The 20,796-nt window shown below is 47.5% G+C and overlaps 1 protein-coding gene across 2 annotated transcripts in view; it reads right to left on the bottom strand.

Annotated features, from left to right (window-relative positions):
- The window catches only part of RPTOR (regulatory associated protein of MTOR complex 1), a 141,203-nt gene that overhangs the window by 62,467 nt on the left and 57,940 nt on the right, over window positions 1–20,796 (bottom strand). For both annotated transcript variants that reach the window (XM_086762678.1, XM_086762679.1), the window contains exons 8-11: window positions 14,144–14,244; window positions 13,053–13,197; window positions 3,966–4,041; window positions 837–938 (exon numbers count right to left, since the gene is read on the bottom strand). In XM_086762678.1, coding sequence (XP_086618804.1) covers window positions 837–938; window positions 3,966–4,041; window positions 13,053–13,197; window positions 14,144–14,244 — 424 coding nt within the window. The remainder of the gene's footprint in view (window positions 1–836; window positions 939–3,965; window positions 4,042–13,052; window positions 13,198–14,143; window positions 14,245–20,796) is intronic.

Below are 20,796 nucleotides of genomic sequence, written 5' to 3'. Positions count from 1 at the left end.
GACAGGGAAGGCATTCACATTTAGTGAAAGAAACCACAAACCCTGTACAAGTGCCTGGAATTGTATTCCTTTAAACAGAAAGACTTTTGCTGCCTGGTAGAAAAGAGACCACAGCAACCTTGGCCAGGGTTTACATTTCTGTCGATACAAACTCCTGGCCAGAGCAGATGACAACTGTAAAATCTGCCCTGCCATAAAACATCATTTGAAACGAAGTGTTATGTTTCTCCTAGATCCACTACTCCTTTACACATACGAGCTCGGTCTAGTCTGAGCAAATGCCTACCAGAACTCTACATTCCTTCCAGGCATGGTCTTCAGAGACTCGTTTCTATGTTCTTGCTGCAGAATTTCAGCCTCACATTAAAGGGAACACTGTCCAGGCTGTACCAGACGATAAAGAAGCATTTCCAAACTATTCACAGTGCAGTAACTTCCACTTGCTGAAAACAGAGGGAAGATAAAGCCTCTGCCTGACGGAACTGGGTGTACAAGAGGAGATGCTACGGGAGCAAACAACAAAGATGTGCTGCTCTGTGAGGAAGTCTTGCTACTTCAGAGCAAAAGAGGAGGCAGCAGAGCCTGACGCTGTTGAAGCCACAAACGGACTGTAGTGGAAAGGTTTGCCCAACGAAGAGCGAAGGTGTGGGGGAAGAAAAGCACTTTGTCTTCATCTGCACAGGTCTAGTAAACATGCAATTGGCTCTAATTAGTCCTGCAGGAGCCCACGCAATTTATGCGCCCGAACGCCATCTGGTTGCCAGCGCAGCACCCGGGCAGGGAGGGGCTGCACAAACACCGTGCCAGCGGCGCCGAGCCCCTGCGCCGACCCTCACCTGCAGGACGATGGGGAGCTGCTCCGGGGGGTTGCGGTTCTCCACGCCCATGGTCAGCCACACCTGGAAAGCTGTCAGCTGCTCCGCAAAGAAGGGACTGTGCTGTTGGAGCAAGAACAGGAAAGCAAGTTTGGTTAAAGAAAAAAAAGTAGTAAACCAACTAGTTTTGGCACCTATGAACTCACACAGTTTGTTTCCAAAACCAGTTCTTTTTAATTGGCAAATGTTTGTTTGGGGTTTTTTTAATGTATCTAAATTTTTCAAAGACTAACCAGATACAATTCCCTTTACATGCGCTAGCGTTCTCTAATGTAAGCATTTGAAAAAAGGAGAAGGGAAGAGCAGAGAACAAGAAAAGATATCACAAAAAGTCTCAGGGAAACCTGGTGAATCTTTTCCATGTGAGAAGCATATAGAGCAGCGGTGGATTTATCCGCTCTGCAGACTGGTTTAACTCCTGTAGCAGCACACAGTGCTGCCTCTGCCACGTCCACAGTGGATACAGCCCAACAACAACAAAAACCATGTCCATCCACGTATGGGACTTCCCTGGCTGCCATCAGCCTCTCCCAGACACAGGTGGCTGTTCAGATGGGCTGCTTTGGGCTGCAAGAAGGCTGCCTCCAATTTCTGTTTTTTAATTCAAGCCTTTTCTTTAGCTCTCCATCACTTCTGACACCTGCATGCAGTAAAAGGGCTTCATACAGGCAAACAAAACCCAGAAAATGTACTTAAGATACTGAACCGATTAATTTAATTAGAGAGATCCTGGTAGTACGGGTAAATGAGCATAAAAATACCATGCAGAGTGCTACAGCATTTAACAGATTTCACAGCAGTGCCCTGCTAAAGGGATGGGGGGGGTGAGCTCCCATCAGCTAGCACCGCTCAGCCGTACTCAGTCCTTCAGACAGCACAATCATACCTCGTTTCACCAAATGCGCCTGAATGGCAGCCACTAAACATGAATGATACTAGCTCGTATCGTCTCGAGACATGAACGAATCTGGTTTAGGGGACAGTAAACACCAGTTGAGAAAACACCGCACACTTCGAAAAACATACACCGTAACTACAGTCTTACTGTAACACGATGTCATCGTCTGGGGATGCACCGCACGGGCTGCTGAAATGGAAGTTTGCTTGGTGAGACCTGACACTGCAGCACACTTCCAGCCCCTGGAGCCTGCCCAAGCGTGCAGAGCATCTCTCCTCTCCTAACACCAACGGTGACTGGCCGGGAATGCGACACTTGTTCCCCAAGTGCTCCACTCCGCAGTGCGCACACGGACACCCCTTGGCACACCAGCATCCCCCGCCAGCACCGCGGCGCCTGAAGCAGCGTTCCCTTTGCTGTCTAGCACAGCAAGTGCGTGGTACCAGCCAGGCAGGAGAGGACTGACCAATGCACACAGCAAGTTCCAGTTCAAAATGTACAGGGATACAGAAGTCAAGGGGGAAGGGGGCAGGGAAGAGATGGGAAGAGGGAGAGTAAACCCACCCAAACCCACCAGAAGCCCAGTTGCTCCCCGTGTACAAGCACTGGGAGCCCGCATGCCCTGCTCCATCAGGATATCTTATTTTGCAGATCTGACTTGGGAAGAATACCTGGAGAATAAGCAGAAGTCAGGCGCGTGCAGTTTATTGTGTGCTGCTGAAAAAACAGCCCTGAAGGGATTACCAGTTGTTTCATTCAGGGCCAGACTGGACTCTCAACTTGCGGCGGCCAACGCGGCCAGTGCGTGGAAGGCAGCAGGTAATCCTGTGACTCACCGGGCGTTTGACATCCCATACGCTGACAGCCGCCTCCACCAGCCCGATTACGAAAGGGGCTGACTAACCTCGGCGACACGCCGCCCTGTCCCTGCCGCGTGCCAGCCACAACCGCTCCCGGGATTACGGCTGGCCAGCAGCGCTGACCTGCTCCGGTACACAGCGCTCTCGGCGGGCACAAAGCAGGAGGCGTGAGGGCAGAGCGCTGTCCGGAACACGCGGAACACACCGGAGACGTGCGGCTGTCTGCCTGCTCCAGCCGTTTATCAGCCCCTTCCACCCCCTCCCAGACCAACGGCCACGTTTCACCCTCCTCCTGTGGGCGAGGAGTCGTTAAACAGGTGAATACTCGTCCCCTCTCCGCAGAGCGGGCACAGACCTACGCGGTGTCAGTCACGCTGGATTTTAAATGAAAGCCCAAGGAATTGCTGAGAAGAGGACTGGAGCCTGCCGTTACGCCTTGCGCCCGGGCCAGCTCAGAAATGTGGCGTTCAGCTGCGACTGCACGTCGATAGCTCTATACACCCCAGTTCTGGTCAAAATGCGCAAGAAATTACATTTCTCAGGCTTCAAAACCTGCTCATAAATTGTTTCCACCCTAAACTGAATCAATCGCCGGTTGAGAATAACCACTCCTGGTTGCTGATCTCTTGTCTAGTCCCTACCAAGCCTGTGCCTCCTCTCAGCCCCAACACACACAAAATCTGCCGAATTTCAACTCACTTCACAGTGAGTACCCAGGTGAGGTCTGAGACTAATATAAAAGCACTCACCAATGCTGTCAGAGACCTGATATAAAAATGAACATAAGCTAGGAAAGGAGAAACCATAGTCATTTTTCTGCTCTCCGAGATGAACTAAATCAGAAAAAAGCCCTCAGTGGCTCACTCACATTCATGACTTTGTGCTTAAGAAAACTCTTTGGACATACTCACGCCTCTATTTTACGATTATTTGCAAATAATTCCACTAAGAGATAGTTTTTGCATTAAAGTTTTTCATTTTAAAAATGATGCTGGGACAGTAGGATTTTTCTTGTAACAGCATTGTTAGTCAGGACTGAGCGCTCTGAAATTTTAAGAGTCAGGTCTCAGGCTTCATTTCTACAGGCAGGAGTTCCCTCCTCACCAGCAGGCGCGGGCTGAATCAGACATCTCACACAACAGTGAAGATCTTAAATTTCATTTTAAATCCATCCCTCTAAATAAGGTGAGTAGACACTTACAATTTTCCGAAAACAGAAACCTGTAAACCGCAGCAATTCAAGATTCAACAAGCAAAAGTGATGCGCTGCACTGAGGTTTAGCCAATGGGTTAAACTGGGCACAGACCGTTCCACCACGCTATCTGACTTACCCTAAAGGCAGTTCCTTCCTCTATAATCGTAGGTAATTGGGAAAGGCAAATATCAACCGCAAGGTCCCATGCTTGCCTGGAGAAAGAGATGAAAGAGGAAAGAAGTCGTTACAAGTTGTCTGTAAGTCATATCAAGGTAAATTTAAATTCTGATCACACAAGTATCTGGACAAAGCAGTGTTATCCAACTGGCTTAGAAATGCTTCATGTTCCCTTTTTTAAAAAGGCAAGCGTAGCACATGGAAACTATGCAGAAAAGCAGTGAAAAGGTCTCATCCCGCATCGTATCAGGCTGCCCAACAAAACGTGAGCAAAGCAGAGATCCCCAGCTGAAGCGCACAGAAGCTGCTCCCCTCTGTAACACGGAAAGAAGCCAGAGTGAATTGGAGTCTTATTACATACCTGTCCTCATGCAAAAATGGATTTTTTTTTTTTTAAACTAGAAGAATGAACTGCATCCTGGATTAGCTCCAACCCGTAGTCCTTTGGCACACACCTCTACACGCACCCCAAACCTCCCTTCCTCTCCATTCAAGTCCTGCCAGCGCAGGAAGACGCGGTCCTGCCGACCAGCCCTCCAACTCCCAGTTCACGGGCACACCTACCCCACCATGCTTACTCCCCTTTTCCACGTCCTTGACGCCGACACCGTGTCACCGCACGCATCGCTGAGAAAAGCGACCTGGTGCCCACCCACCTAACTCCCCGTTGGGTTTTGTGCCGCCACCTTGCCTACGCAGGCTGGCTCTACGTGACTCACCCTGTGGACAGAGGGACATACGCTAAACTAGAAGAGAAAATATTTAAAGAATTCAGTTTTTACACTTACCTACTATGCTATTTTATGGCTAAAGTATTGTGACCACAACGTTTTAGCATTACAGTTATAATAGGATGTAAATCATGCACGGTGGCCAAGGAACCTGCTGTGGCTGACTCAGCGCAAACGTAACGCGCTAGCAGCCCGCTTCACAATGCTCACCACTGAAATAAATGCATTTGGTCTCCAGAGTTCTTAAAACACCTTCAAAAGAGTGAAACAGTTACTTTTACCCCAGAAACTATTATCCCAACCCTATCCATAGACGCTCCATGCACTTTTCGTTTCGACGTATGAATTTACGCTCCCTGAAAGGCCAGCGAGTTAAACCACCACGCGCTGGCTTTCTTACACAAAAACTCCTTGACTCTCCAGACACATTGCCTTGTCCGTGGCGCGTGGCCATCGCGTGCTAACGTCGACAGGCAAAGCAGCTTTTCTTCTCCCAGGAACGTTTGCAGACATCAGGCCACAGGTGATAATCAATACACTGTATTTCAGTTACCTGCTCTAATAAGTTCTTAAATCACCCTGCTTTGAGTCAGACAAAGCCTTCCATTAGAGCCACCGCCGAGCGAAATCCATCCCATTAGCCTAACTGGTGCCTGCTCTCAACGGAAAACACTCTCTCCAATCAGACAGCAAAATGAACCGTAAGGCACTTGCATTTTTCCGATGGATTCAAGAGACGCAGCTTGGTTCAGCGTCCCCGGCTCTCTGCTTCACAGCACTCACCTTCCACTCGACAATACGCTGGCAACGTAATTAAGAGATAATCAAGAGATAATCGAAGCACGGGCCACAAACGCTTCCCACGTGCTCAATAACGACCCATGCTGGAGACAAAGTGTCTACACAGAGCTGATGAGAGAGATTTACTCCTGGTTGAGGCAGAGGCAAAGTCCATTAATACAAATGCAAAGATAATTTTTCTTCGAGCAAAGAATGGCTATTTCTGACTTCCAGGTTTCCCAGAGGCATGGGCAGCACCACCTAAAGAAATTCTCTCCAGCATTAGAACATGTCAATGCGCAGTGCCTTTGAGAAGGACGTCTCAGAGCGATGAACCAAGGAGTCCCGTTTCGGCTGCCGGTAAACGGATCCTGCGCGGGTCCCATGCTGGGAGCCACAGGGCTAAGGTGCTGAGCTCCTCAGAGTCATTCCAGCTGAGAAGCACTAATATCACTATAAAAACAGCCACAGCAGCCCCGCAAGGTCACATCTCAAAGGTTTTAAGTCTTATCAGAAGGAACAAACAAAAATTTAAAGAGATATTTTAGTAGATTAAAATGAAATCTCTTTTTGTGCTTCCAGAAACAGTCCACTCAAAACCAGCGCAGCCTCACAGCCAGTGCTACCCAGTCCTTTAAGGGAAACCACCAAGGTGGGACCTTACCGTTACTGCTCGCCACAGCCTCCAGAGCTGCTGATCCGCACCAACTGTAACACACGCTAACAAATTCTGACACTTCAAACGACTCTCCAGCCTTTCCAGACGGGCCCAACACCCCGTTTCGGTTCTGTCTCCCCAGGAAATGGAAAACCTCCCCACCCAACGAGACACGCGAGGAAGAAAAGTTTGGCCTGCAGTAAACATCACCCAGCTGCATGTTACTGGTGAGGCTTCAGGTCGCCCAGCTCCAGAATGAGTAGTCAGACTGCTAACTCACTAAACAGATTGCATTAATCAGGTATTGCAGTAATTAAACAGTCAAAACAAGGCAGAAAGGAACAGTACAGGACTAACGCCATGGAGTACGTGAAGGGAAACAGAAGGGGAATAATACTTGTTACAGTCATGGGGAAAATAATGGCTGGGGAGGAGGAGCAGTGATTGACTGCTTTAATATGCCAAGGGAGCGAGGAAGTTGGGCCATTTGTAGATCTGCTCGCTGAACTAATATCACACTTTAGCACACAAACAAGAGATAAATTAGGGAGCAGCAGGGGAACAAGGATGGGTGGCGTCGCATCCTAGAAGTGATTTATGAAAGCCAACCCAAGAGATCACTATTTCCCTTCCTTCTTTGTGAAGATTGCTGTTTGCAAAGAGCTTTGGAAGATTTGTTTTCGCTACATCAAGTAGGTACAAGAGCAGTTGGGTAACACCTCCGCACTGGTCCTTCCTCATTGCGCCCTCCCAGTAATCCCCGCACTGCGACAAGACGACACCGGTGCATCCACTGGGTATTAACCTACTGAAATATCCCATGTTTCAACTTCACTACACTATGCTACTAAAGAGCGTCTTAATGAGGATTTTTTAAACTGTTGTCCTAATTGCTCCGCACGTACAGCAAACTGACAGAGCACTTGCGTGAGGAGAGAAGGCGCCTCCTTCTTGTACAGCCCCGTTAAGTCTGAAGCTGCCACACACTTAGCGTAAGGTTTTACACACGTTCCTGCTGTGTCTCCCCAAAAAGGGCAATAAAACAAGCAACCGCACCCAGCAGCTGCTCTGACCGTGTCCAGAGGATTTCCGTCACACACCGCCTACGAGGAGGTGGCCGTTTCTGCGCGGGCTAAGCCCCAGGCGTGCGAGGCAGTAACTGGAGAGACCCTGGGAAGAGGCACCGCAGGAGGGAAGCTCGAGTGACCCATCAGCGGGGCCACTGGCCCTCAAACCACAGGTTCAAAGGATTTTTTTACACAGTCAACCACACAGCATGGCTGTAGCTGCCCTCACGCGTGCTTGAGACCCAGCAGCTTTAATGGTATCACATCTCAAAAGGGGAAAGGCCTTTACGGTGCTCTCCGCTATTACAGACCTTCAACTGTGCTGGGGTGGGGGCTCCTCTGGTTCAGCCTCTGAGAACACGTACTCAGTCTCGCATCTCCCACGCATATTTTGGAGTAAGTGTATATTCAGTCCTCTCCTTGGAAGACTGACTCAGTTACAAAACAGGCAAGGAAGTGCCTTTGTTTATCCAAACAAGCAGAGCAATGCAGCATGCCAACAGAAACCGCCTGCAAAGACAAGCCAACACCGCCCTGCATCTGCCCGCGCGGATCCATCAGTTCAGCAAGGCACTCCACGCACGCCACCGTCCTGCCAAAGGACACTGCCTTTCAGAGCATACCAACACTCAGAACGAAAAGGCGTTGCTCCTCCGTAACTCTACAATTAAAATTAAACAAGGAAAGAGCTCCCCTGAATCCCAGCATTAACTCTCGTCTCTCACGAAGGACAGACTCATGTTTTTGTCTTTACATGCTAGTTTAAATTTTTCTCAGCCCTTCAGCCCTATCCACATGCCCCCCAGACTCCATCTGTCTCCCCCCTCAGTCCAGTGCTAGTTTCATTACAGTAGGCCTGTTTAACTTTTAATTATTTAACGGGAACTCATCCAGCTGCCTGTGCTTTGTTTCCTGCAGGTGCTGCAAAGTTTGGACTTTTACACAGAGAACAAAAGGCCGAGAGCTCCCGTTCTGCTCAACGGCTGTTGTACCACGCGAGCCCAGGAGATGTTCCAAAATGGAGGCCCACGGTAAGGCTCCCACGGCACACACCAAACAGGGCTGGAGACGCGCGTTAGCCTGCCTTCCCCCGCATGTCCCACATCGGCCGGCAGGCCATGAGGCAGGCTTGCTTACACGCAAATTTTCTGGGCTGAGCCAACGTCTAATGCTTTTAATTCTCACGTCACATTTTGTATAACATATTACTGATGTCTTTCAGCATTCTCTCTTTGTCTGGGAATAGTTTGTGTTACATTGCACCACACAATGTTACTGAAAATGAGCATTTCTTACTGGGACAGTCACGCGGAGGAGCAACCACAGAGAAGGTGAAGCCGCCTGTAGTCTTAGGGCTCAGGCACCATGGCATCCGCTTGTTTTGAATTGTATTTCTGGCACTGTTAAACATTTGAGACTTTTTCAAGGGTGCTGGACAAGATTTTTCATGTTTGTTTTTTCTGCAAGTACAATTCACAACAAACCCTGTTTGATTGAATTTTCAGATTCAGCCTGAATTCACCCGCTTCCCAGTGGCACCGGGAACTCGCTGAGCATGCTGTAGGGCACAGCTGGGCAGCTCAGACACAGCTATTTTAAAAAAATATTCATTGCTATGAACATTTGCTGCAACGATGAAATCCTCCTTCCTCCTACCCCTGCGTTCCCCGGCTCTAGCCCCAACTCAAAGCATGTGCTTTGCAGGTTTTGCCCTGCATTCCTCTCCATTAAACTACCTGTCGCCTGCTAACGGGTGCTGGAGGTGTTAAGACTAGCCTGTGGACACGCACAGAGATCTGGTTAAATCAGCAGCATTGTCTGAACTAATCCATATCCTCCAAACGTCAAGCAGCTCCAAACACCCTTTCAAACAATCCCCTTCTCCCTGCCGAGACGCTAAGTCCTTCTGTGGCGCTGAACGAGGCTCATTTCTCTGAGAAACCGGCAAGCAGGCCTGCATCCATCCCGCAACGCTCCCGCAACGCTCGGAGCCAGCTCCTTTCCCACCTGTAACGGGGTGGCTGTATTTCGGTTTTCCTTTCAGCCAGAGTTTCAAGCCTATTTTATTTGCAGTATGTTATGACTTTCTCTCAGCTAGACTTTCACAGCCGGTGTACGCACTGCTGCAGTATTTCTATTTTGGACAAATCACAGCTCTCCCAAAGCGTAATTAAGGTACTTCGTTTCTGATATACGCCCTGTGTCGGGAAATATTTCCAAACGCACTACTAGGCCTTTTCAAAGGCCATGAATATAACACGCTGCCAACAGCGGTAACGCACAAACCACACTCCATCACAACAGAGCTCAGGGTGCTGACGGAGCAACAGGCCTCCCGCTCTCACCGCGCCATGCGGGAGAGGGCTCTGGAAGCTGAGCAGCCCGGCCAGTCAATCCATAGATATTAATATTCATATTAATACTGGGATTACAGCAGCGCCCGCAGCAGCCAAGAACCTACCGCGCGAGGCACCACACAAACACGAAGGAAGAGCTCGTGCCTGGAAGGGTTTATGCCTGAGCGGGTAAACCAGAGCAAGCCGGTAAAAGTGAAACAGGCACGAAGGAAGGAAGCACGTCAGCCTACCAACCAGGGCAGGGTCACACAGATCAGCTCTCCCAATTCCTACACGTGGTGCTGCTCTCAGAGAAATAAAAGGATTGACAGCTTGTGGGTCAAATTTTCCCTCAAAAAAAAAAAAATTTCACTTTTCCTCAATTGTTCAGGTAACAAGGATAATTAACAGAACAAGAAACAGCAGTTCCGCCAAGTGACTTGACTAGAACAACAATTTAACAGGTCAAAATTTTAAAAAGTTATTTTCAAAAGGACTAAACCAAAAGGAACAGAAGCTCTTGTCTCCAGCAACCTCAGTGCTTCTCGTACAACCATGCAAGACCCTAAAATCCTGAGACATTTGAGTGTGACCTAGGGACAATTACCAAAAACGCAGAGACAAAGGCAAGCAAAAACGATAAGGAGCAAACAGTTCAGGTCTAACATCTGAAACGGGCCAGTCGTAATTACTCACGCGGTAAACTAACGGCTAAGCCGTGTGTAAGGAACACTCTGCAGCCTCTGCCCAGCCCGCCAGCAACGGGCAGCCAGCTGCACGCCCCCGGCCCCGCTCGGCCCCTCCGCAGCTGCACCAGAAGCGGCAGAGCTCGGCCGTCCAGCCACAGCAAAGGGGGAGCAGGAACATCGCGCCCCGACCCCAGCAGCCCGCCTGAAGCGAGGCAGGAGCGCCCTCCCCTCTCGCTGACCACGAGGTGATCCCGGTGAGAGGTGCGAGGCCGCTGCAGAGCACCACAAGCACAAATCCACGGCTGCTGCTGCGGTGAGGAGGGAGATCAGGGCAGCAGACGTCAAGTTCAGAAGAGAGGACGAGGGGTGGGAAGTCCTCTGCAGTCTGAAGATCCTTGAGGAGCACTGGCTGATACACGCCACAGCCACTGTTTGTGTTCATCACACGTTATAACGCTGCAGGAGAGAACCCCGGGGGTTCTCGCCCACCGCTTGCCGATCCAACATTGCCAACAACACAGCAACCAGGGCTCGCTCCCCAAAACTCTGTCTGCCATGCTGGATATGAAAAATCTGTGAAGTCTCAATAAAACAGCAATCAGGAAAAAACTGCTGTATCATCCACCACGGAACAACATAGACGTAGATGCAACGCAATCATCGAATCACCTTGTTTGAAGTTTCCACTCTTTTCAACGCTCCTCGGGCCCGCTCCCCTGCCCTCCGGTCACATTACCTAGCTTATTCTCAACAGTAAAATGGGTTTGGAGGTTTCAGACCAGGGATCCATAAGAAAATCCTTGAATGAAAAGTGACAGGTAAGTGCAGATGATTATTTTTAGAACATATTTAAGAGCTCTAAATTAGTTTCTAAATCTGTCCTTACCAGAAGTTTGTAATAACGAACTGAGCCACCTCTGACAAAAGTGGAATTTTCCACTTTGCCAGATTTACTTCAAACCACACGTGTTTTGGAGGACACTCAAAGTGTGTCAAGGCATTCTCTGCTCACTTGCTGTCTACTTTGCTACTACTTGGCACTCACAAGGATGAGAAGCCCTGCATGTGACTTTTCTTAAGGAAATTTCTTTGTCTGGTAAATCCTGAAAAGCAGGAGCAATGCCGTTACCCTGTGGTATGGTCTGAAGAGCTTTACAGAGGTATTCACAGTACCACTTCGCACCAGAACTACAAGACAAGCAAAGAAAATAACACGTTTCCAGAATCCATCCTGCTACCACGCAGGTCTACGAGACAGAGAACGGGAGCCGGCTCCTCCTGGTTTCATTGCCATGGTTCAGCACGTCGATGGCAACGCCAACTCCAAGTCAAGTCATACTCCCATAGGAAACTTTCCCGTTCGAAAGCACCAGTGCTTTTAACACACCGGCAATAAGAATAATTATATTCCCATAAGGAACAGGAAATACAGGTTTTTAATACGCTGGCAATAAGCAGGCTATGAATAACTCAAGAAATTTACTGTTTTAATTTCAAAGTTTCTGAAAAAAATGTGTTCTACTGCACGTGAAAACAGACAGTTTTGTGGCTCGAGCTCTGCCACGTCATCTGGAAGGCACCACGGCAACTCTGCTGTTTTCTTCTGCTCTTCACTTCCACACGTCCCAGTCCCTCGTGACACAACCATAGAACAACTCACCGTATTTACCAGCGACTGGAACAATTTTCCTCAAAAGCTGCTAATCCAAAGCCCCTAAGAACACCATTGCCACGTACAAACACAAGAGTACATTTAGCGAGGGTGCTCTATTGCAAATAACTCCATCCAAAGTCTCCCCCATCGCCTCCATGCTGTTCAATAATTAAATTAACTTTGTGTTCCCAAACACCTTCTCAAAGGCTGCCTGCACCTGCAGACGCTGCTGGGGCTCTCTGCTGTTTGCTTGCCTCTGTTTCTTTGGGAACCCACGCCACAGAATTCGAACTCAGTGATGCTGCCATCAGCTCTACACTGATCACCATTACTTCATGCCTCCTCTACACTTGTTTTCCTCCACAGTTTTATGGAGGAAGCTTATCAAAAGGACTTTGAAAATGCAGGCAAGTTAAGCCCACTCAGCTACATGTTCCTGTCATTTTATTAGCCCTTAGCAAGTTATCCAGCTATCATTTTCTCCTGCAGGAACTACGTTAGTTTGTCTGTACCAGTTTGTACTTAGCCAAATTTTGTACCGTTCTATTCTTAATCATACAGAATAAAAAAAAAAAAAATGAAAGCAAGTATTTTTGTTATTACTCTTATTATTATTGTTATTCACGGGACACTTGCTTGATACTCAAAACTGCATGTAAGAGCCTTTTGATGACTGTGTCACCTCCATTTTAAGCATCTTAAAAGCAACCGTAAAAGCAGATGGGCTCTGCAGCAAAAAAATGCCTTCTACTTCAGCAACGCAAGTTGAGAATTTTTCCCTGAGGCTCTCAGCTCTCCCCATCCTTCACAATCGCAGGTGACTGGCTTTACTCTGTGACAATAAAGACACCAGACGCCCATTTTCTTTTCCAGTTGGAGTGAGAGATTACGTGGCTGAACTGAAGCGTCTGTATTACGGATTCACACTATAACTATGTATGCCCAGAGAAACGCATCTGGGGACGGGAATTACGCTGCCACAAGCTGCTTCGGTTTGGATCCACTGGCTCCATCAGTAAGCACGGTGTAGATTTAAGCAGTAGCAATCTTTGGTGACTACTGTCCCAAAATCTCCTTAAGGCACCGGCACGCGGCCCATGCAGCACGGGCAGCCCCTCGGCTGGGACTTACCACATCGCGTGCATGTACGTAGGAGGTAGACGAGGGCTGCTGACAGGGGTGCAGTTGTAAGATCTCATAATTCTCTCTGCCAAGAGGAAGTTCCGAAATAAACTGGCCACAAGCAGGTCTTGCCTGAATAGCTTCTGGAAAAGATCTGGCAACAGAGTGCATGAATTACTAGAGAGATATCTCTAACTTGAGTACCTCAGGTAACATATAAAAATCATTTGAAACATAAAAACAGGTTAATATTTTATTCCACTAACAAGGAATCTACAACAGTTTTGCAGTGACACGGTATGACAACTGTTAAATGGAATCTGCCCTCTGAGCTCCCTTAAAACCTTGCAGTTACTCTCCATTAACAGAATTAAATGTTTTCTACCCAGTTTACTTTTGTCTTTTCTGGATAAAACGCTTCTTTTTTGGTGTTTCACTCAAACTTAGCCTCCCTAAGATTTTGGAAATCACTGAGGGAGAAAAGGACCTGTGTGTACTATTTAACTGGAACTACACACCTGTTAACTGGGAGTTTGATAAGCTTATGAGAAACCAAAATGAATCCTAAAAGATAGCAAATGCTCTGTCTTGTATAGAGAGAAAGAAGAATTTATGTTGTACTGAGCATCAGAAAGAGCACAGCTGGAAAACTGCTTACAGATTTGGCCACCCATGCTCCAGAAGAACAGATTCAGAGCAGAACAGAAATGGGATGAAGTTACTCATGGAAACAGACTGTCTTATCAGCAAAGAGAAAAAACCCTTTATTCACAATACTAACAAAGCCTGGAAGAAAACAGATTGCTCTTTACAAATACAGTAAGAAAGAAAATTATTCAAGCTAAAGCAATCATGTCAGCACTAGGAAAAAAACAAACCCTTCTGGTTTCTAATGATCAGGCTGCTGAAACGCATCTGGCAAACAGAATGAATTTCAAGAATCTACCTAGCTTTAAGATCCAGTCTGATCTGTTCTTTCAGTATCAGGCTTTAATTTTCTCCTTATTTCAGCATCTCATTTATCTTACTCTCCATCCTTCTACTTTAAATAAGCAACGCTCGCTTCTGATGAAAGCTTGGTTCACCTGCCCAAGCCTTACCTCTGGGCAAGACGTTCCACGCAATGGTGTCTGTGATAGCGGTGAAGATCCAATTCAGCTCTCCCAGGGGAGTTCTCCTGTCATTCAGTCTTCCAGGAATCCTGCAAGTGGGGAAAAAACCCAAGAACGTTTCCTATTAAAAAACGTTTTTGTTCGATACACACATCCATGCAGACCTCTCTGGCTCAGTCAAGGCTCATGACAGACCTATTTGCAGAACCTTCCTTCTGAGCCAAGAATGAATGCTGCTGGATAAACTTCCCTTACCCAAAATCTATTACATTTGAATTTGCTTGCAAGATGAAATGCCAGAGAAAGGATGATAAACACGGAATTGTTTATAGATAACTGAGCTAAAGGAGAACATCTGGGAAGCTATCACAGAGATGATGTTGATTTCTGAGATGCAATGGCAATGCCTTTTTCTTCAAAGTGCCACTCTGCTTTATTTTATCCATTATTCACTTCTTGCTGAAATATTTAGTAATAAATACAATTTATATTACAAACTGTACGCTCACAATGCACAACATTCCTGTGTAAGAACTTAGGAGTTCCTCCAGCTGGTCAGACTCATACCTACCCAGTCTGCAACTGGGAATGCAGTCTCAACCCTAAGAATACCAAAATCCTGTCAGCAATATGTACCAGGAGTCTATTTGTGGTGTGGTAAGGTAATAAAAATGCTGAGGAGTCCAATCGCTAATTTTATCAAATGTTTTAAAGCAGAAAAAAGTGGCGCTAATCAATATCAGGGATGACAGCTTTCCAAAGAGCGATCTGCTGTCCCTGCTCACAGAGGTGGGATGTGCAGTGACAGCGAGCCAAGGGTGATAGGTTAGGGTTGTTGGTTTTAAATTAGAATTTAGATAGAAGAAACTAACTTAAATCATGCAAAAAGATGAAATATTCAGACACACATGCCCTTCCTCAAACAAAGCAAAAGCGGAGGGCCAACAACAGATTCTGCTGGGACAGCCCAGCTGCGTGTCAGATGAGGATTTAACAAACACGCTGTTAAGTGCTCCCCCTAAAGCCAGGGGGTACCGCAGTCTGCACCAGCGCTGCGGGACTGCAGCAGCATTCCGGCCCTCACACGGATGGCCCTCCCGTGACTGGGGCTGTGCACACGCACGCGCGTGCGTGTACTTTGGCTGTAAGGTGACTTGCGTTCAGCAGACGGTGCTAGGAAAGCCTGAGCTGCCCCCCTCTCCTGGAGCACCGCCGGCAGCGGTGCGCGGGCCCCTGCAGCCCGGGATCCCAGACTGCTACAGCTTCCAACAGCGATGTCTATCAGAAAAAGGAATGCTTTGCTGCCAAATTTCCACATGGCACGAAGACTCATCAAGGAGCATAAACCAAACAAAACCCAGCACCCTCCGAAGAAACACCAGCTGGCCCAGGAGAGGCCCGGGCACGCAGGGACGGTAAGGGCCAGGGGACCGCGCGGCCGCACGCCTGCTAGAAGGGAGCGAGCTGCGATTTTGCCTTGTGCCACCCAGACCGACGCTAGAATGTTCTACCTAGCATTCACATTTTGACATTCACTCAAACTGCTTAAAACAGGATATAAAAAATACAGAAGGTGCAGAAAAAGTTTAAAAGAAAAAAAATAAAAAAAGAGAGCGAATGAATGTCATACAGCGAGATATTCTATTACCCTATCAGATAAGGAACAACTTGAACACTGTGGATAAACACCTACAAGAGAAAAATCTTGGTGCCAAATACTTTACACAAGTGGAGAAAGAAAGAAGAGCACTTGACCATTAAAAGAAAGGGAAGCAATTCAGTCTTCATCCTCCAGAGGTTCAGGGCACCACAGTTCAGAGGAGCACGAGTTATCTGGCCACGCCGAGGAGTAACCCAGGGACATTTTGCAGCCCGAGATACGCAGAAGGTCAGAGCAGCAAACCAACAGTCTCCTCACGGCTTAACATTTATTATTCTGAGCATCAGCACACCAGAGACAACAGCCTGACCAAAACACATTTGGCGAAGGTGGAAGCACAATGTTCCACCAGGAACCTGGCTGGTCCAGGGCCCAGGATCTTGCTGATCCAGGATCTTGCTTTTGTAGACTGCAAAAAGTCACTCAAATTTATTTTATCCAGCAGCTGAACCAAGATCTCATACTGTATTTGTTCAGCTGTAATACAACACGAGGTCCCAAGGAACTAGGGGACCAACACGCAATCATGTCTATGATTGCAGAGACCAAACGAGTCTGTTGCGACTCAGAATCAACACAGGCACAATGCTACTTAAAAGAACAGTGGCTGTAAACTGCGCTTCAGTATCTCTCAGCTTCTGTCTCCATCCTGGTCAGCTTCCTAAATATGCTTCCTAATACTTATCCCCCTCTCGTAAAAACAAAAACAAGAGAAAAAAAAAAAGAAAAAAAAACCCCCACAAGCACCCAAGGCCAGCAGCCTCGGTCCTGGGCTGCCCTACAGACACTCAGACCCAGCCGGGCACCCTCCAGCACAGCTGTTTCCCCTGCAGAAAGCACCAGGGAGCACGGGGGAGCACCCCAGCTGTAAGGCATCCTATGGATTTAATCTGAATGCACCCCAGCGTCCCTTCGGTATCAACTTTTCGAATATTAAAAGTATGAAGACAAACTACACTTTCTTTTCAGCGACTTACTCCTCTGATACGTACAGCAGCGTTATTTCCACGCAGGTTCAGACGACGTGTATTCCCTTGTACAAATACAGTTTCTAAACCAGCCAGAAATTAACATCTTATAAAAAATTCCTGTCTGTCTTGACAGTAGAAGGAAAATACACATCTCTGAAACCGTGTTTGCTAACTGATCCCCCAGAGCAAGCAGAGGGAACACAAGGCCACGCAACCGCTCTTGTGAGGATTTCGCATCAATATTTGCATTGCAGAACACCCTCTGCAGAGAAACAGCAGCGTTCCAGAAGTCAGAATTTTATTAATTAGAAACCAAAGCGATCCTTGATGAGATTCCCTAACAAGCCAAACGCTGAGTTAAACCATTCGATGGCCACTTCCAAGCCAGTTTTCAGTGGAAACAGAACTAGTGTTCCACAGTAGAGTTCGAATCTTCACCAACAGAGCTCCGTGCAGAGTTCATACCGAATTCTCTTTATTAAACGCAGACGGGAGCCGATTCGTATCTCCCTGACCATATTAAGCATGAATGACAAAAAGCTGCTGCCAGCAGCCCAACCTCAGATACTCCTTGCGACCTGAACAATCTCCTTTCCTGGGGAACAAGGTATGCTGCTTATTTTTTGTATTTGAAGACTTAAAATAACTACTCGTTAGTCTAGTATAGGTTTTATTTTGGATTTTAAAATGCATCTGGTATTTTTTCACATGACTGTCCTTTCTAGGACTGACTGCAAGACTCACAGAAAATACAGCTACCTACAGGGACCGCGGCCGGAAGCAGAAATGAAGAGGGTGCCATTCTTACCTCTTACGTAGCATCAGGGGAGTTCGTTTTCTTTCTGCCTTGACACACAGCCAGGAACACACCCATTCCGTACCTGGCTCCAGCACTGCGGAGATGAATGCTGCTCAGCGCTCTGACAGCCCACGCGTTGGGTGCTAACGGTGAGGGCAGAGCGTGGGGAACAGCATACGAATGAAAGGCAACACATTTCCAGAGCCACACAAACCCTACCAGAGCCCTCAGACTTTGCCCTGGCGCTGGAAAGCGGCCGTTAGAGGGAAACGGCAGCAGGGCTGTCCTGTGCCGCGCGCAGGCACCAGTTAAAGCTGGAACAGCCGGCGCTGTAAACGGGCAGAGGAGGATAAACACAATGTACTCGCTGTTCCTGGGTGGGACGACTCCAATTCTCATCCCAGAAACTGGAAGACAGTTTGGAATACTCAAATGACAAGCTGAGTGATCCGAGGAAGGAATTTTAACAAAATATTACTCAAGGACAGTAGATCTTAATCATCGTTGAGAATTAAGGTTTAAACTTCCAAAGGCAGCAGAAGAATGATTCTTGACGCTCAGATTGCATCCAAATACTCTCTGATGACAGGGGCGGTGAACCAGCAGACATCAGCTAAACCCATGGATGGATTCCATCTCCATGCTCTAGAACTCAGAGGTACCAACCTCCCAGCCCAGCGAGGAGAGCTGCACCACAGCCCTGCACCTAAGCAACCAACACCAGCATGGACCACAAAGTCCAAGAGAGACACAGCAACGTCCTATTTGCTTCCTCATACAGTTATAAAGATTCAGTTTAAATAATCAGTTGTGCTTTTTTAAAAACAAACAAACAAAAAACTTCATCTTTATCTCTCTTAAAGAAGTAGAGGTCACTTTCCTTTTGTTATTTTTGTAGAGTTCCACTACAGAAATTTAATTAATTTTTTCAGGTGAAATATTTTAGGGCGAGTGCACATTTCCCTCATACAACATGCTCTTCCAAATCCATCCTGTGGCTACAAAACTAAAGCTTCTTTCAACTTCTATTGGGGCATGCATCTACATAACAGGAATGTCGCAAGGCTCCAAAAAGTATTTTTCTCCGTGAGGAATATTGCTGTCGCCTCGGTACCACTTCTCCTGATGGCTCTGACGTTATGCTGTGACAATCAGCGGGAGCCTCCGACAGAAAGGACAAAGCAGACCTCATTTGTGAAAACTACCTTTGAGGGAGGGGAAGGAACGGCACAAAGGGCAGGCTGTCTCAGCTGCTCGCTGCAGTTTAATGTCTCTGGATTCTCAATTGCTTCTTCCATCAACTTTCTGACAGGCGCCTTCACAGAGACCTGAATCACGGCAGTCTATTGCGAAAAGTGAGGATTACAAAATGTCAGGGTCGCTAAAGAGCTCGTGCTAGGTGTAATCATCAACGTCCTTGTCAGAAATTCAGCAAGATCCCATGAATCGCTTTAATTACAGGGGAAGCATTAACTTCCAAGTATGCCAGGTTTTCCCTTTGGATGGGCTCCATCATTCCCTCTACTTTTGCAATGCAGTACGCCTGACACTGGGATATGCGATACCAGACTTAGGCTGCAGAAAACAAGACGCTTTGGTACTGGTGGGTACCTGTGAACATTTGCAATAATTTCAGTTCTGGGAGAGAAAATAAGTCTATTTCACTTTTCACTCTTTCAGGAAAAAAAGGGAGGGCACACACCAGAGAAAACAGCGTAACGGTAACGCAGGCAGGATATATGCTGTGGAGATGTCCCGAACTGGCCAGAGCTGCTTAGACAGGATGCGCACACTGAATGTGCTCAAAGACAACACGCCCTCATCACACAGAACACGGGTGATACAGCCATGCCTTGACTGGGCTCCTGAAACCTTGGCAAACTGCTTGAGAAAGACAAAACGTTTGAGGTTCTTAAATTATTTGAGAGTGCTTTGTACACTAGTGTTCAGTCCTGTCATCCCGCTGTATAAGGATACAAAAGAAGTGTTGCCATGAAAACCATCCTTTGAGTACGAGCTTCGCTTTGCAGTTACAATGGGCTTTGCCGACACGAGAGACTGATAGCCCGTAACAACGGGGACAAAATTAAATACTCCATTTCAATAAAACCAGATTTAATACAGAACAGAAACTTTTCAGAATAACATCTTCAAAGGCGAAGTTTTCCCTCAAGTACTCACGAGCCATATGTTATCAACAGGTAGCGTGGCAGAGCACCCCTGTTGCAGCGTGGCTAATAACACTTACCAAACACTTACCTTCCAAAATGCGCTCTAATTCCTTCTGCTGAATTTTCTAGAAGAAAATAAAGGGGCTGAAAGCTGCCTAACCCAAGATTTTATTGGGATTTTATTTTTCCTACTTCGCCTTTAAATTGGCTCCTGCTGAACTCTTACTCATCAATAATCAATAGACGTTACAGCATTAATAATTTCCAGTCTGTGACGTTCAACAACACAAAGTGGAAACAAAATGAATTTCAGTCTCCAGTTTGTTATTTCTAGCGATGTTTATAAATGGCTTTTGTGCTGGTGAAGGACAGCCTGGAGATGGGCGCTCTGCGCTCAGAACAGCAGCGGCGCAGGCTGCAGCACGGCACGTTTCCCCACACGGCTCCCGCCTCCGCGACTCAGCCGACACTCAGAGAAGGGCCCTTGTCACCAGCCCCGGCAGCAGGGGACCGGGCCCCATTCCAGCTGCGGCAGTGAATCCTGGTACCGTCTTCACGCGGGCATTTGGAAAGGCTGTCTGCCAAGGACCCAGCAGAAGCACGAACAGCTCGCGGGTCAGCAGGGCTCTTGTTTAGAGAATTCCCTCCCTCTGCAAAACAGACCCAGGGACAAAATTCCCAGGAAAGCAATACACCATCCTTGCTCTCCCGAGAATATGATTTCAGGAGAGGGAGCCCAGTGCAGCAACACAGATTAAAACACATTTGTAGGTCCCTGATTCTTGGCACCCAGCTTTGCATTCCCACCCTACACCAAGCTAAACCATTCCTTTGAATTTTTTTCCAATATTTTTAAAAGCAGAGCAAAACCCCAGTTACGTCACTGAGCAGCCACACAACAACCTGTGCCAGGAGAGACGACGGGACGGCTTGTGATCCAGCAGAAAGAGCAAGGCAGCAGGGACGCCTGACACCGATGCTGCCACTGAAGAGGCCATGAAGTGGCAGCCAGAGGTTTCTACTACCCCACCAACATAATT

The sequence above is a fragment of the Chlamydotis macqueenii genome, chromosome 18 (assembly GCF_036417535.1).
Source record: "Chlamydotis macqueenii isolate bChlMac1 chromosome 18, bChlMac1.mat, whole genome shotgun sequence".
NCBI lineage: Eukaryota > Metazoa > Chordata > Aves > Otidiformes > Otididae > Chlamydotis > Chlamydotis macqueenii.
This window is presented reverse-complemented; position numbering and strand designations above follow the sequence as displayed.